The sequence below is a fragment of a genome, unplaced genomic scaffold (genome assembly GCF_019419815.1).
Source record: "Pyrus x bretschneideri cultivar Hongxiangsu unplaced genomic scaffold, Pyrus_bretschneideri_v1 Contig38, whole genome shotgun sequence".
Classification (NCBI taxonomy): Eukaryota; Viridiplantae; Streptophyta; class Magnoliopsida; order Rosales; family Rosaceae; genus Pyrus; species Pyrus x bretschneideri.
The window spans coordinates 766,478-783,556 of NW_025999701.1; the positions used below are offsets into that span (position 1 = coordinate 766,478).

Consider the following 17,079-nt stretch of genomic DNA (forward strand, 5'->3'; position numbering starts at 1 on the left):
GGTCCAGCTTCTGTTTGCAATTCTCCAAAGTCTTTGAGCACAAACCTCAACCATATAGCTTGAGTAGTTGCCTCACTTGCACTGACATACTCAGCTTCTATTGTGGAAAGGGCTACACTATGTTGCTTGATTGATGCGCAAGAAAAGACACCACTACCAAAGGAGAAAGCATAGCCAGAGGTGTTTTTCATGTCATCTTGGTTCCCAATCCAATCACTATCACTGTACACTATCAACACTACCTCATTTCCTTTTTGATATTCAATACCATAATCAATTGTACCTTGTATATACCTCAAGACTTTTTTGGCTATCCCATAATGTTTCTTAGATGGGCAATGCATGAATCTCATTAGTAAGCTAGCTGCAAATATTATGTCTAGCCTTGTAGCAATTAGGTTCAACAGATTTCCCACAATTTGCCTATATTGATTCTCATCTGTAGGGTCACTGTCATTATCTATGCATAATTTATCACTTGTCACCAAAGGGATACTCAAGGGCTTGCATTGTTGTAATCCAAACTTATTCAATAGAGTCAATGCATACTTCTTTTGACTTATGAAAATGTTGTTTTCAATTTGTATCACAGCCATACCAAGAAAATGATATAAAAGTCCCAAATCAGTCATTTCATACATTCTCAACATCTCTCATCACCACAACCGATCATCATCCCACCGCCGTTGCCGCAACCACCTCCCACCATCATCACTATCATTTTTGCCGCCACCATACAACATCATTACCATCAACACCACCACTCACTCATCATACCCTCCACCACCACACAACATCATCACTGCTACCGTCATCACATTACCATTATCACCACTGCTACCCACTATCGCCTTTGCTGCTTCTTACCATTATCCTTGTCTTTAGGACCACCACCACTAGCACATTTGCTAACTACCATCTCTCATTCATATATTAATGATCTAGAAACACATTAAAATTTTCGTGTTTGAATTTCCTTCTTATGCTGGGTTAGCCAAATAAAACTAATTATGACTATACTTGATCACTTGGCCGTGGACTTAGGAGGTTTCTTTAGCTCATGTTTCACGTATCGAAAAGCCAGTCATATTATTCCACGTTAGCTGAGCACTATAGTATAGTTAGATATTTTTGTGAACACTCAACAAAGCGTGAGTCCACTCACTATTCTCATATTGTCGCTTCCATCTGTTATTTCTCTTTGTATAATCAATGTGCTATCCACACACTGTATTTTACTTCTTATACATCCCTTATTAATTTATATCAGTTGATTTTCTTCAATTCATTTAATTTGACGGTCGAAAATTAGAAGGGTGTATGAAAAGTAAATAGGATGTGTGAATATCACACCCTTTTAATAAACTCCTGCTTGAGCTACACGGGCAACTCTAATTCTTTCGGAAAAAAAAAATCATGATTTATTTTAGAATTTTTAATAATATTAAATTATTACAAACTCATCACACAACCCAAAGTTGTATAGAAATGAGATTCAACTTGCCCATCATGCAACCTTCAGTTGTATAGGATTTCTCACCCCCGAAACCGGAGTTGGTAAAAAAAATAAACCACATGCCTGTTGCGCGAATAAAAAGTAAAAACATTGAATTAACAGTGAAAAATAAAATCCCTTCTTAATTAAAAAAAACCTGATTAAAACGGATAAAATGGAACAATTCAAATTAAGTTCTTAGCTTAATAAATTAGTATATTTATTTAAAATATAAATTGTCACATATTTTTTTTTTGTTAAAATAAATTGTTATTATGAGTAGAAACTCTACACTCTATTTACTAAGATATTAAATCCAAAATCCAAAATTATGTGATCGCTTGACCCAAAATCCAAAATTTCTACGTTTTAGTCTACTTTAAAATTTATTTATAGATAAAAAGATCAAGTTTCAATTTTTTTTTTTTTTTTTTTTTTTTACAATATTTGAGTTGAATATCATCCAATTAGAATTGATAAAGACATGACTTGAAAATCAATAGAAATTTCGTCTAAAAAAAATCAATGGAAATTCTTTCATTATAAAAAGTGTATTTGTTAACTGACGTGTACTGGGGCCTGTTAGCCGTTAGTGGATTCAATCAATGTTTAAAATATCAGTATGGTCAAAATACAGATATGTAAAGTTGTAGAAATACAAACGGATATATCGATGAAGACTCACGTGTGAGACTAATGAATTTAACTTTTACCATCTTTTTTTGTTAGGCCAAAGGGGAATCTTCAGGAGGGACAAAGCCCAGGAGAGAGAACAACCATCCGAAAAAGGAAAGTACCAAAGAAACAAAACAGAGCGGCATACAAAAATTAGAAAAAGGGAGGAAAAAGGGTCTCGCCCAGAAGCCAAGACGGGGGAGAAACAGCAGAGCACAACGCGAAAGCGGGGCAATGGTCCAATCTACTATCCTCACCCATCTCAAGTACACATAGCTTAAGAGGGGCAGGGGAGACCATCTTTGGGACTAGAGAGGACGGGGCCTTACGATCGAAACATCTGAACGCATCCCTCTTTTACAATGCCAAGCAACCCAATTGGTTGCAAAACTCGCTTGACGAGGAATCCACCGCCAGCTAATCGAATGAAAGCGATGAGTGGGATTCCGAATTTCGATTAATAGGGGAAAGATGGTCCAATTTCCCTTTTTGAAGTCACCCTTGATGCCTCTAATGAGCTCCTGCGAATCCGATTCACAGGCCGCATCTTGGAAATTGTTATCGATCGCTGAAAGGACAGCAAGCAGAGGCCTTGGCTTCAGTTTCGAGAGCAAAAGAAGACAAACAAGGTTTGGATGCGCCCGCAATAATATAGCCGCTGGAGGTCCCAAAAGTCACCACATATCTGGTGGGAACTCTGACAATTGCCCCTACAGAGATCAAGTATTAAGCATTCATTATTAAACGACAATATCTTGGAGCATCCTAAGATTGCTGCTTTCCTTGATTATAGGAGTAGATTGATATTTGTAAATCATTCATAGTTGACTTCCTAGAATAGTCTCTTGTATCATAGTATGAATTACGTAGTCCATGTAAGGTAGAACTTGAATGTGAATAAACTACCATTATTATTATCTACTTGCTTGTTCTGAAACCCAAAGAACCAAAACCCTAGCAGCTTTATAATTTTAACATGGTATCAGCGCACCGTTTCTGGTGACTCTGAATATCGAACGCTTCCGCACACATCAAACAGACGGTATCACCATGAGTGAACCGGCAGACAATCCAAAACCAACAGAGATGGCTACTGACGTCTCGAATCCGTTCTTCCTACATCCCTCTGATCAACCTGGGAATATTTTGGTCTCTAAAACCCTTCAAGGTGACAACTACAGCACATGGTGCCGTGCTATACACATCAGTCTAAGCGCGAAGAACAAACTGGGCTTGGTCGATGGAACCATTGACCCTCCTGCTGAAACAGACAAGCAATTTGCATTGTGGCAACGATGCAACGACATGGTCCTTGCATGGATTCTGAACTCTGTGCATGAAGACATCGCAAGCAGTGTTTCTTACTACACATCAGCAGCAGATGTGTGGGCAGATTTGCATGATCGCTTTTCTCAGGGAAACGATTCATGTGTTTACCAAATTAAGAGAGAGATTGTTGAATACAGATAGGAGCAACAATCGATCTTAGTTTATTACACGAAGTTGAAATCACTATGGGATGAATTGACGTCCTATAATGAGCCTCCAACGTGCATTTGTGGGGGCTTGAAGAAAATTAATGAATGAGACGAGAAGGAAAGGGTGATGCAGTTTCTCATGGGATTGAATGAATCCTATGATGCAGTACGTGGGCAAATCTTGTTGATGCAGCCGCTTCCAGACACTCGGAAGACATACTCTCTTGTCCTACAACAAGAGAAGCAAGTAGAGGTATCTCTCACTCGTAATAATAATAATTTGCATGCTATGAATATGACAAGCAACAAGGAACCCGCTGCACAACGAGGAAACTCAGGGAACCCATCTTTTAAATGCTCCTATTGTGACCAAAAATACCACACTGTGGATCGTTGCTTCTATCTTTACGGCTTCCCGCCGGGGCATAAATACCATGGCAAGAAAATAACAACCCCCAACAAGAAGAAGCATGCAGCCAACCAAGTACAAATTGATGATAAAGCCACCAAAGTTGGTGACCAGCACTGCAAGGGAACCACCAGTGACGGGCCAAAGTTTACCACTGAAGAATACAATCAAATCATGGCAATGCTTAAGAAAACCAACCCTGACGGTAACCCGCAACACTTTGCAAATGTCGCAGGTACATCTATGTCTAATATGTCCAAAGTTTTATCCACTCAAACCCACTATTAGATCATTGATAGTGGGGCAACAGACCACATCTCTCATTCACCTCACTTACTAGAGAAGAAAGCTTTGTCCATATTTGATTCTGTACAAATGCCGAATGGGGGAAAGGCAATTATAGAATCTGTTGGTTCAGTTCAAGTCACTCCTTCTATTAAAATTGATGAAGTGTTGCATGTGCCTAATTTTCGCGTTTATTTGTTATCCGTTAGCAAACTCACCGAGTCCTTACACTACATAGTGATTTTCTTTCCCACTTTTTGTGTGATACAGGACATGGATACGAGGAGGACGATTGGCCTAGGCAAGCGATATAATGGGCTCTATTACTTGTCGCAAGAACAAAACCCCTACCTTGCTCACAACGTAAGCCGACATTCCAACCTTTGGCACCAACGCTTAGGCCATCCATCTACCGATCCCCTTCAAGTTTTGACCAAGCAAGTTCTAACCATCATGTTTGATTCTAGCCATTCATGTGACGTTTGTCCTCTTGCCAAGCAAACTCGGTTATCTTTTCCATCAAGTTTTATTTCATCTAACGCACCTTTTGATTTAATACATTATGATATTTGGGGACCTCATCGAGTCAATTCCCATTCGAGGGCTCGATATTTTTAACCATTGTTGATGATTATTCTCGTTATACTTGGATTCATCTTATGCATTTAAAGTCTGAAACACAAGGGTTGTTATGTTCTTTTATCGCTTGGGTTCAAACACAATTTAATTACATGATTAAAACCATTAGGGCAGATAATGGGGCTGAATTTACTTCCTTACGACCTTTCTTTGACACCAAGGGTATTGTGTTCCACACATCTTGTCCCTCAACTCCCCAACAAAATGGGGTCGTTGAAAGGAAAAATCGCCACCTCTTAAATGTTGGGAGAGCACTTAGATTTCAAGCTAATTTGCCTCTATCCTTTTGGGGGGAAAGTGTTCAAACAGCTTGCTACTTAATTAACCGTTTACCCACACCTCTTTTCCATCACAAAACTCCTTTCGAACTCTTGCATCACACACCTCCAGATTTTACCCACCTTCGAGTCTTTGGTTGCTTATGTTATGCCACAAATCTCACCCCCGCCCATAAGTTTGATCCTCGTGCTCAAAAATGCATTTTTGTTGGATACCCTCTTGGTCAAAAAGGTTATCGTGTTTATGACCTTACTACACAAAAATTTTCCACTACTCGTGATGTTGTTTTTCACGAAGATTAATTCCCTTTCATCTCTCAGCCACCAGATCACCAAACCGATAGTCTAGTCTTACCTCTTCCTACTACCACCATTGATCTTCCCAGCACATTACCTTTGTACCTTCCCTCGTCGCACGCTGACAACCCCATGGCTCCTCAGCTTGACACGTCCATACCACCTCCCACTATCACCCCTCCCATAGACCCACTTATTCCTGAGCCCAACCCCCCACATTCATCCCCTCCTATGCTTCTCACTTCACCGACACCACCTTCCCCACTTCCCCTTGCCCACCGACACTCTCACCGCCCCACCAAACCTTCTGTGCGACTCCAGGGCTACCACTTATATCACGTCCAATCGCTTGCTCCTGGTTCTAACTCCTCATCCATGTCAGGTACTCACTATCCCTTATCTCACTATGTTTCCTATGCTCACCTTTCTTCATCCCATCGCTCCTTTGCTTGTGGTATTTCTGCCCTTGTCAAACCAACCACTTTTGAGCAGGCTCATGGTGATCCTCAGTGGCAAGCTGCCATGCAATCTGAGCTTCTTGCCCTTGAACAAAACAACACCTGGACTCTCACTCGTCTTCCACCAGGTCATCAAGCCATTGGTTGCAAATGGGTCTATAAAATTAAGTACAACTCTGATGGTTCCGTCGAACGTTATAAGGCTCGCCTTGTTGCTAAAGGCTTCACCCAACGCGAAGGTCTTGACTACACTGAGACGTTCGCCTCGGTTGCCAAGCTTATCACTGTCCGTTGCCTTCTGGCCGTCGCCTCTGTTAGCCATTGGTCTCTCCACCAAATGGACATCCAAAATGCCTTTCTCCATGGCAATCTTGAGGAAGAAGTGTATATGCAGTTGCCTCCTGGTCTTTGTCGGCAGGGGGAGCATAATGTATGCCGACTCAACAAGTCACTCTACGGGCTCAAACAAGCCTCCCGTAGTTGGTTTTCCACATTTTCCACTGCCATACATCAAGCCGAATATCAACAGTCCAAGGTCGATTACTCTTTGTTCACCAAGGTAGGTGATCACTCATTCACAGCCGTACTAATCTACGTCAATGACATGATCATTACAGGTAATGATGAAATGGCTATTCGGGATCTCAAACAATTTCTCCACACTCATTTTCGAATCAAGGATCTTGGACCATTAAAATACTTTCTTGGCGTAGAAGTGGCTCGGTCTTCTCAAGGCATCTCCATCTCTCAACGGAAATACACGCTGGATATTCTTAATGAAGTTGGCTTACTTGGTGCAAACCTGCAAAATTTCCCATGGAAGAAAACTTAAAATTATCTCCAACAGATGGTCAAGTTCTTCATGATGCCTCGAAGTATAGAAGATTTGTTGGTAAACTCATTGACCTTACAATCACCAGGCCCGAGATTTCATACTCAGTCCATATACTCAGTCAATACATGCAACAACCAAGGAAACCACATCTAGAAGCAATTCATCGTCTCTTGCGATACTTAAAAGGGGCACCTGGACAAGGACTTCTATTTCCTTCAAATGGGGACTTAAGGTTGATTGGTTATTGCAATGCCGATTGGGCTAGATGCTTAATTACAAGAAGGTCAGTCACAGGTTATTGTATATTTCTTGGAGGTGCATTGGTGTCTTGGAAAACTAAGAAACAAACTACGGTTTCTCGATCTTCAGCAGAAGCAGAGTATCGTGCTATGGCTTCTGCCACATGTGAGCTTACATGGATGAAATATTTATTAGTTGATCTACGAGTTGAACATCATATGCCGGCAAAACTATATTGTGACAATCAAGCTGCTCTGCATATAGCTACCAATCTCGTGTTTCATGAGCGCACCAAGCATATAGAGATTGATTGTCATGTTGTTCGTGAGCGCATTCAATCAGGGGTCATCACAGCTGTTTACGTTCGTTCTGGAGCACAGTTAGCCGACATATTCACCAAGCCACTTGGACAAGCTATGTTTCGATCCTTGCTTGGCAAGATGGGTGTGATCGACATTCACACTCCACCTTGAGGGGGAGTATTAAACGACAATATCTTGGAGCATCCTAAGATTGCTGCTTTCCTTGATTATAGGAGTAGATTGATATTTGTAAATCATTCATAGTTGACTTCCTAGAATAGTCTCTTGTATTGTAGTATAAATTACGTAGTCCATGTAAGGTAGAACTTGAATGTGAATAAACTACCATTATTATTATCTACTTGCTTGTTCTGAAACCCAAAGAACCAAAACCCTAGCAGCTTTATAATTTTAACATTCATGTCTCGCTTTGTCAGCGCCCTCCTACAACTATTAGGAGAAGTAGTTAATTTTTGCTCAAATATTTGTAAAGACATTCTTGTCTAGCTTTGTGAAACGCTTAGTATTCTTTAATGTAGCAACATCTAGCTCACATGGATAACGATGGCACATAATACTTGTGTTGAATTCGATACTAGTTGTGGTTGAATTGTTGTGTGGCTACTTCTAATCCTTCCCTTTAGCGTAAAATATCCACCCCACTTTGAGTAGAACCTTTGTATGAAAAAAATGTAGCAATAACTGTAAACATCAACACTTGTCTTTACATATTAAACTGATGACATGGTAGATGATGAAGGAGCTTTGACATATTTCAGGCATGGCGATTAGAACGATGGAAGCCCCTTGGAAGTGATTGATAAAGGTTTAGGAGATTTTCCTTCTCTATCGTACGTGTTAAGTTGGTAATATCATTGTTAACCCAACAATAACAACCAAATGGCTACTACCCTTTGTAGTTGGGAACTAATGGTGCATTGGATGAACCTAATCAATCTGGTTTCTTTATCGAAAGGGAATAATATGAAGCACGTTCATCTTCAGATAATCAAACATTTTGTACCAACAAATTATCCATTGCTCGTTTGGAGGCTCGATAAGGATTGTTTTATTTGTTGTAAATTGGTTCATACAGTACTAGAATTCAGCGCAAAGCACACTGTTTTTGTAAATTGTGCCTATTTCCATTTAAAAACAACTAGCATATACTGCTTATTTAGCTATTGATCTCAGACTACATCTATGTGCTTTGCTATCAACTACAATGCAAAATACACTTTGTCAACAAAGCAGCAGAGGTATGTGAAAGTATAAATTTATGTAATAGCCATTAGGTTCCATAAATCTTTCCTGTTCTTCTTAGATTCCTCTCAGGTCGATCCCTGTTGAAAGGTCATCAATAATATAATGCCGTAGAGGAGGGAAGCTTGATCGTCTTCTTTCTTGTGGACAATGAAATGCACTAGCTAGAAATCAAGTTTTCCACAATCATAATGTGAAAGTTTAACAAGTTTACGGAAAATGAACCCGTAAAATATGGTATCCCTCAAGAACTTCAGAACTCCACCAGACCCCGCCTGCTGCATCCATCCTGATAAATATGATCCTGCAATCAACAGCGCGACACGCCACCTTCTTTCTTCCACGTATTTCCCAATCGCACTAACCATCTCTTTTGGCACGATTTGTCCATTTTGTACAAAGGATGTCCCTATGTATCTGCCCAAGACCACTGCATCTTCCAATGCCACGCAACCTCCTTGTCCTAAATCAGGTGTCATGGGATGCATGGCATCACCAGCCACCGTGATGTTTTGCTTCCCTAGGTTCCCGAATACTACATGCCACGGGTACCTGAACATTAGTGGACCCCATGACAATGTAGAAAGATCCGAGTGCCGTACAACGTCTAGGTATATAGGAGGAAGATCCTTGGCATAATTCTCAATCACTTCTCGTTTTATAACTTCCGGGTCATTGGAAGGATCCGCCCCTACAATAACGATAGAAACAAGTGTGGTGTTTTGTTAAGTGTTCAGTTTGTTGTCTATCACGAATTAAAACAAAGGGAATGGTTTATTTTGGACCTTTAGCCAGACATGTGGTAAAGAACCAATAGATCTCTTTGTCATTGAGGGGAACAAAACCAGCCTTTCTGTTAAGTCCTCCATATTGCTGCACGTTATTGTCCAATCCGTGGCCTTGAGGAAACACAGCCAAGCCACGAACTCCTGATCGACCTGCATACACTGGTTCGGCAAGTCCTAACGAGCGGGCAACCACTGAGTGAATCCCATCGCAGCCTATCAGAACCTGTAGCGGATGATCATCCAATTAAAACAGAATATAATGGAAAGAAAAGGATAACTTAAAGTACTGCATTCCATGAGTGACTCTCTTATTCTACTACTTATAAACAGTGTATTTTGGTTACTATATACCTTTGCTTTGATTATTGTCCCATCTCCAAAGTGAATAACTGAAATGGACGAGCCTTCATGTTCTTGGGTCTCGATAGCAGTAAGTTTGGAAGCGAAACGGATGGAATTTGGTGGTAACTCATCTGCCAAAGCCTTGAGTAAAGCTTTTCGGTGTACTGATCTTGGTCCAACTAGGTCATTTCTAAATTTCATGTAAAAGATTGACAACAATCAAGTCGGCAATTTGCATTCCTAAATTCCTAAAGCAGTACATACCAGCTGTAAAACTGAACAAATAAACAATACTATGGTTCGCTTACCCATTGGATGCGGGAAAAGAAATTTCTTTGATTTCTCCGGTGTCAATGTTAGTTACATATCCCCTGCCAGACAACCATTCCCAATGCATAAATAAGTTGAATTTTGAGTTTAAACATGGTTCATGTGGTTAAGTTGACTCTGTTAGAAATTCCCGACAGTAATTGTAGTAGTCTCGTTGACTTTCAGCTTGTAATTATAACAGCGATCAGCTTCATGCGTGTCTGCATATGTATTAGTCTTACTGACTTTGCATCCAAACATTAGTTTTCTATGTTTCTTTTCAGACAGAGATATTTTATTTAAACTAGTCTAATACTTGAAGGAGATTCGAGCACTCACTTTTTTATTGTAGCATAAAGAGAAGTGAGGTGGTGGGAAACACCCAAGGCGTCAAGGGCACACCAAGCGTTGGGGAAGAGGGTTAAAGCTGCACCGGTGGTTCTGAGGCCGTCTGATTTCTCCAACACCAACGCTTTAACTCCAGCTTTCTTGAGCGCCACGGCAGTCGCCAACCCTGCTATTCCTGCCCCTACTATCACCACGTCCTCCACTCTTGCCATCATCGATCTTCTCTCTCTCTCCTCTTCTCTGTCTCTCTCTCTCTCGGAAGAATGTATGAACTTGTTGGTAAAAATGCCAAAAGCCAATACGATGCTTTTATATTAGACCCAATGAGAAGCAGCAGCCAAGTAAAAGAATGAAATTGTTGAAAAGTAATGGACATTTATGTTCACAAAATATGAAGATATCCATAGAAGATTGAAAATTCTATACGCTTCATACCAAAAGCCAATTTGGTGTTTGCCACTTGGATTTGTATATTTCCGATTCTAGGTTGGAATAAAAACTAAACTTTCCACCCACAGAAACCATTTGAACTTTTTTAGGTCAATCAAACCATTTAGACTTGAAAAGAATTAATAGTAGGGAAATGTGAGGGTGGAATTATGACTCATTGGATTTATTTATATATAGAAATTACAACACCAAAAAAACCTAGTGCAAACACAATAGAGAATAGAATAATTATATGAAAAGAATCCTAATCACTGTATTTTTTTGGACATGAAAAGACAATCATACCCTTTTTTATACAAATATTTTTTTATTTTGTTATAAACATATTTAACTAAAGAATTATAGAGCAAGAGAGAGGTGCGGCAAGCAAGATAGAGAATTTGGTGGATTATGATGTATGTATTATCTCGTACTATTGTGCCTCTTTTATAGTAGTATAAAGGTAAATTTCTTATCTAATAAGTATTACAACTTAAACAAGATACTGCCTAAAAAATATAATAGAATCCTAAAAAAATTTCGTATTGTTTATACAATCACATTTCTAATCGAGGCTACAACATATTTTTCATAATAAAAAAATAAGAGTTAATTACAAAAAACTACCTCAACTATGGGTCAAATGACACTTTCATACCTCATCTTTTAAAATTGACAATGTCATACCTCATCTTACGAATTTGTGTCAATTTTATACCTTCCGTTAGCTTGGCCGTTTATTTCTCAGTTAAATGCTGACGTGGCTTGATCCAGGACCCATTTTTATTAAAAAATTATTAAAAACAAAAAAAATCATTTAATATTATTTAAATATTAAAATAATGAAGAAAAGTTATTAAAAAAAAAAAAAAAAAAACCAATTCGTCCCTTCCCCCCTCTCTCCCTTCTCCCCATCTTCATCTTCTTCCCCTTTCTGCACCTACAACCCAGAAAAACAGAAGAGAAAAAAAAAAAACCAATTTGTTTTCCCTGCTCCTCACCCCTTCTTCTCCCTACACCCACGCACCCAACCTCCCCACCTTCGCACCCCACCCTCTGCACCCAACCTCGCACCCACTACCTACAACCCCAAAAATAAAAAAAAATAAAAAAAAAACCCAGAAAAAAAACCCATTCTCCTGGGCGAGGAGAAAATGGGCGGCGGGGGCACCGAAGGGGGGGGGGTGGGGGAATGGGTGTGGAGGGGAGAGTGTCACGCCCCAATCCCGACATACGTCCAGAATTGACACGTGGCGTCACCAAAATTCCGTATCTATCATATCCCACCTTCGGGATATGGGCAAGCACAACTCAATAATCGAATCACATAGTTATTTTTCGTATGCTTTATGGTTGCATCTAACCTTCCCGTTAGACTGCCTACGTACCCTAAACAGGGATCAAGCCATTCGTAGTTCGTCATGCACAATAATTGACATATAACACAGTCCAATTAAGTCGAAAGGTATAATGTTTTTCAATCAATCAATAGAACTCGACGCATGAAATTACTTGACTCAGGGTTACATAACAACCCATCTGAAAATCATGATTTCCCCTCCATCAATATATAGGCAATTATGTCACAACATGATACCGCAATTCACAACATATATCATTTCAAAGAACCAACGATGTACAACACCATTCTCGAGCCAAATATATCAACAAGTCTAATCATAACAATAACAATGATATCCAACATAACAATCCCACATGACAATTAACATTTCCACTTCGTCCATCACATAAATCATCACGTTTCCCACATAAATTCGCGTTTCATAGCGTGTAACATATTTAAGAATTAACAAAGTACATATTATTCTTTAGAAATATTAATCAACTAAAATACTCATGATAACTCCACTCATATCCAATGTCATTCCATAATCACATCGATCAATAACACATACCACAAGTCGAACGCAAAGCTAGAGCAACACAATTCAGTTGAAGACTACATCTTTGGAAAAGGGGATTTTGGACCACCCAACGGACCAAGGCTCCAAAGGGGATTTCGGACCATCACTCAACGGAATCCAAACAAACTCGGTTCCAATCCACCTAACCGAATTGAACGGAAGTCCAAGAAACATAACAACGGCTCGAAGGAACAAGACATGATTCAATTACCCAATTCATGAAACTCAACGAAACGAAGCAATATTTGAGTAAAATCCACATCACAATGGGTCATCGGTCATTTACTAGACCTCACATCTCCCAAGCAATTCAATATGCATTACAATCATGTGTCATAACCATTTCCAATACCCAAGTTACATCACATTTCACTTCATCATACTAATCACTATACTTCCAACATTATATTTCAATACATAGCTTGTAACATATCAAGGAATCACGAAGTACAATATTAACATTTAATTACGTTAATCAATCAATGAGATAACATATCATTTCACGAATTTAATTAAAGAACTCTACATAATTCCCAATTTGGGTAAAGAATAATAACATGGTAATTCTAATTAATATTCACAATATCTATTGTGGATAATTCCCATCTACTTGAATTTAGGATTCTAAATCACCTTACGGAATGAACAAGAGCAAGGATTCCGGACCACTCAACGGAATCCAACAACATTGGGTTCTGGACCACTCAACGGAACCAAAATATCAAGCGATTTCTCATAATCTACCCAAACCTGTCATATGTAAAGTCAATGCCAATATTATGGAATTGGTGCACTGGCAATTCAGGCACTCAGATAAGCTGAGAGGCTCGGGTGAGGGACAATAAAATAAGCATGTGATACAATAATAAACCCATCCATCAATCAAAATTTATAAACCTTGAATATAAATCTTTCATAGGAAATCAATACCAAACTTTTGAAAACTCCGAGGGAGGCACCCAAACATCCAAAAGTTCATTTCAAACAACCATAACATCTCACACCCATATTCACATACACACAACGAAAGTAGAATTAGGCGACACTGTTCATCCAAAGCCTACACTTTGCAACCATCTCAAACTAAACTCCATGAACTAAGGTGGATACGATCCCGAACCATCACTCAACAGGATCGCGGAGTAAGAGGGATTCCGGACCATCACTCAACGGAACCCAAACCAAGATACGATTCCGGACCGTCACTCAACGGAATCGCGGAGTGAAGTAGGAAGGATTCCGGACCATCACTCAACGGAATCCAAACCAGGATACGATTTCGGACCATCACTCAACGAAATCGCGGAGTGTAATGTGTAACACCAATCGATAAAACAAGACATGGATCAAGTTACTCAAGATACAAAGACTCAACGAAACGAGAATGAATAATGACACGAGGGTTGAAACATGTTTCGAAGCAACGAACCCCATAACAATGGATTAATGGTCCACTATTAGCTCTCGCATTTCATCACATCAATCCAATCATACAATACAAACCATATTTCCAATCCACAAGTCAAATCATACTTACTGAAAATAGATCACTGGCCAGAAATAAAATAACACTTCAATAGAATTCACATTTAATTAACATGGGTCTATGGCGTATGTATATATAATTCACATTTCAATATGCAATTCGAATCACTTTCCCACAAATATTACCCATCCATAATCAAACCACATTTAATAAAAATAGATCGATGGCCAATTATAAAAGAATCACATTTTAATAGCTTAGTTTGGTTAGTAATGTGTGCTACTTGTATTTATACTCTTGATTGTACTTTTGTGTTACGATTAGGCTCTTCAAGGGAACAAAATTAATATTATCTAAAGAAAGTACACTGATTATGGAATCTACCACTCAAATAATATCACTCTATTAGTAGTAAAGAAGATTAGAAAGGAATCTGGAAAAGAAAATAGGTGTGGCAAAAAAAAGTACTCTACTTCTCCACAAAATCTGCAGAAAACAGCACTATTAGACCAAGTTTAGGCTTCATTTGGAACATTCCAAACTAAACCAAATCATGTGATATTATATGAGTTTTGAAGCTTGTGTTCTGTACTTTAAAAACATACAAAGTTTGCAGAAAACGGAGCTCTAAATTGGAAGTTATGCCAAAAGGAAAAATGGAGTCTTGAAACTGGAAACCCAATTTTCTGCTGCTGTTTGGCAGCCCACGACCCAAACTTAAAGAAAGTTTTGATCAACCAAAACTCAACGAAATTGAGTGAAAACAATTGGGTTACGATCATGAGCATATGTACTTTCAACACACTAAAAATTTTCTCCAAAGGAGCACATAAAGGCCTAGAAATTAAGAGCCAAAGAAGGCTACTCGAAACTTGAGTTTTCTTTGCAAAGAAATCAATTTTCTGCAACTTACGTAACAACCCACTTCCAATTCATATAACAAATCCCAAAATACTTCCAGGTAGTCCAGAAGTCATGTACATAACATCCAAAACTAACATGACTCAAAATTAACAAGAAATTGACCTTTTGAACCAAACTCTTGATCAAGAAATTTGATCTACACACCCAACAATTGAATCTTTGGAAACCAAGCTAGACATAGGTTCACATGGTCACTAGAAGGTATTTAAAACCTAGACAATACTCGTGAAAGATCCCACGCACCGCCACACGCGGTGGAAGTCAAGATGGAGGGTTTACAATCCCGAATTTCAACATTAACTAGAGGAGCTTAAATTTACGTGGTAGCTAGAGCTCAACAAGGGAAACACTTTTCACAACTAGGCCAACGATAAATTCTAACCGGAAACCGTTCAATTTCACCGGAGAAAACCGGAATTCTAGGTGTTCTAAACAGCCAACTCTAAAACGAATACGAAAGCACAAACTAAGCATACCCACTTGAAGATTATGAAGAGTAGATGAAGTTTCATACCTCACTCGAAGGAAATCGTTGCCGGAATCGCCGGAAAGATGATAAATCCGCCGGCAAGGTCGTGGACTTTGCGACCTCGAACTGCACGGATGGAAAAAGAAATGGGAAAATATAAAATCACAGAGATGTAGAGCTCGTTAAGAGCTTTCCAGGGACACCAAGATCATCCAAAACGGAGCTCGGATGAAAAAGATACAAGCGGGTCAAGTTTGGTGGGTTTATGAGTCAAATTTCCCCCTAAAACGGTTTTGTGCGGTTTCCATTTCCCATTTTCTGAAATTCCCCCTCCTATTTCTGAAGGTTTCCCCCCAATTTATAGCATTTTGGTAATATTACCAAAATGCCATCAACTTTAAACGACTCTAACTTCTCCGTTCGAACTCGGAAATAAGATCTGTTTACACCTACGCGCTCATGGAATCGAACTCTACCTAACCAATTCAAGAGTTGACCCAAAAAGTCTAGAAAATTTGACATGACTAAATAACCCCTCACTTCGTTTTTCTGAAATTTGGAGAAATAAAGAACTAGTTCTAATCAAATCTTCGAAATACGTCAAGAATAAAATAAAATAATAATTTTGGAGACGGGATATCACAGAAAGGGTGGGTGCGAGGGGGGCGGACGAACTGTGTTTTTTTTTTTTTTTTTTTTCTTTTCTTCTCTCTTCTTCTGCTTCCCTCTTCTTCTGCGTAAATTTTACAATTTTAATGTAAATGAACCTGTAAATTACGGCATCCCTAAAGACCTTCATACCCCATCCGGACCTGCTGGCCCGTCATGCTAAATATGATCCTGCAATCGAGAAGGTGAAATGCCACCTTCTTTCTTCAACGCATTTTCCAATCACATTGTCCATCTCTTTTGGCACAAGTCTTCCATTTTGTATGAAGGATGTCCCCATGTATCTGCCTAATACCACTGCATCTTCCAATGCCTAGCAACCTCCTTGTCCTAAATCAGGTGTCATGGAAAGCATGGCGTCTCCAGCCACCGTGATGTTTTGCTTGCCTAGATTCCCCAATACTACCTGCCACGGGTAGCTGAACATTAGTGGAGCCCATGTCAATGTTGAAAGATCTGAGTGCTGCAAAACGTCTAGATATATAGGAGGAAAGCCCTTGGCATAATTCTGAATCACTTCCCTTCTTATAGCTTCGGGCTCCTCCGCGGTGTTTTGGTAAGTGCGCAATTGGTTGTTGTTAGAATTCATATCAGAAATTGTAATTTCACAGGAAAATAAGCAATCACAGACATGAACAATCTCAGAGAAAGCTAGATTTCTAGAAAGAGAGGGAAATGGAGTTTTTGGAGAGAGAAGTTCGTTGCTGCACAAATGATGGCAGTGCACACATATTCA

At 39.3% G+C, this 17,079-nt stretch overlaps 1 protein-coding gene across 1 annotated transcript; it reads right to left on the minus strand.

Annotated features, from left to right (window-relative positions):
• Positions 1-8,442: 8,442 nt before the first annotated feature.
• LOC103941310 (monooxygenase 2-like) lies at positions 8,443-16,001 on the minus strand. Its single transcript, XM_048564126.1, has 6 exons — positions 15,720-16,001; positions 10,433-10,713; positions 10,093-10,155; positions 9,794-9,974; positions 9,440-9,665; positions 8,443-9,345 (listed from the first exon to the last, which is right to left on the minus strand). The coding sequence occupies exons 2-6, from the start codon at positions 10,654-10,656 to the stop codon at positions 8,819-8,821; spliced, it is 1,221 nt and encodes a 406-aa protein (XP_048420083.1). The 5' UTR covers positions 10,657-10,713; positions 15,720-16,001; the 3' UTR covers positions 8,443-8,818.
• Between the last annotated feature and the right edge of the window lie 1,078 nt (positions 16,002-17,079).

Excerpts from the sequence above, each read along its gene's own strand:
- LOC103941310 (XM_048564126.1), bottom strand. The coding sequence starts at position 10,656 with ATGATGGCAAGAGTGGAGGACGTGGTGATAGTAGGGGCAGGAATAGCA. Across the intron at positions 9,975-10,092 it reads TCTTTTCCCGCATCCAATGG|AAATGACCTAGTTGGACCAA; the intron begins GTAAGCGAACCA and ends CATGAAATTTAG. Across the intron at positions 9,346-9,439 it reads TACCACATGTCTGGCTAAAG|GGGCGGATCCTTCCAATGAC; the intron begins GTCCAAAATAAA and ends TCGTTATTGTAG.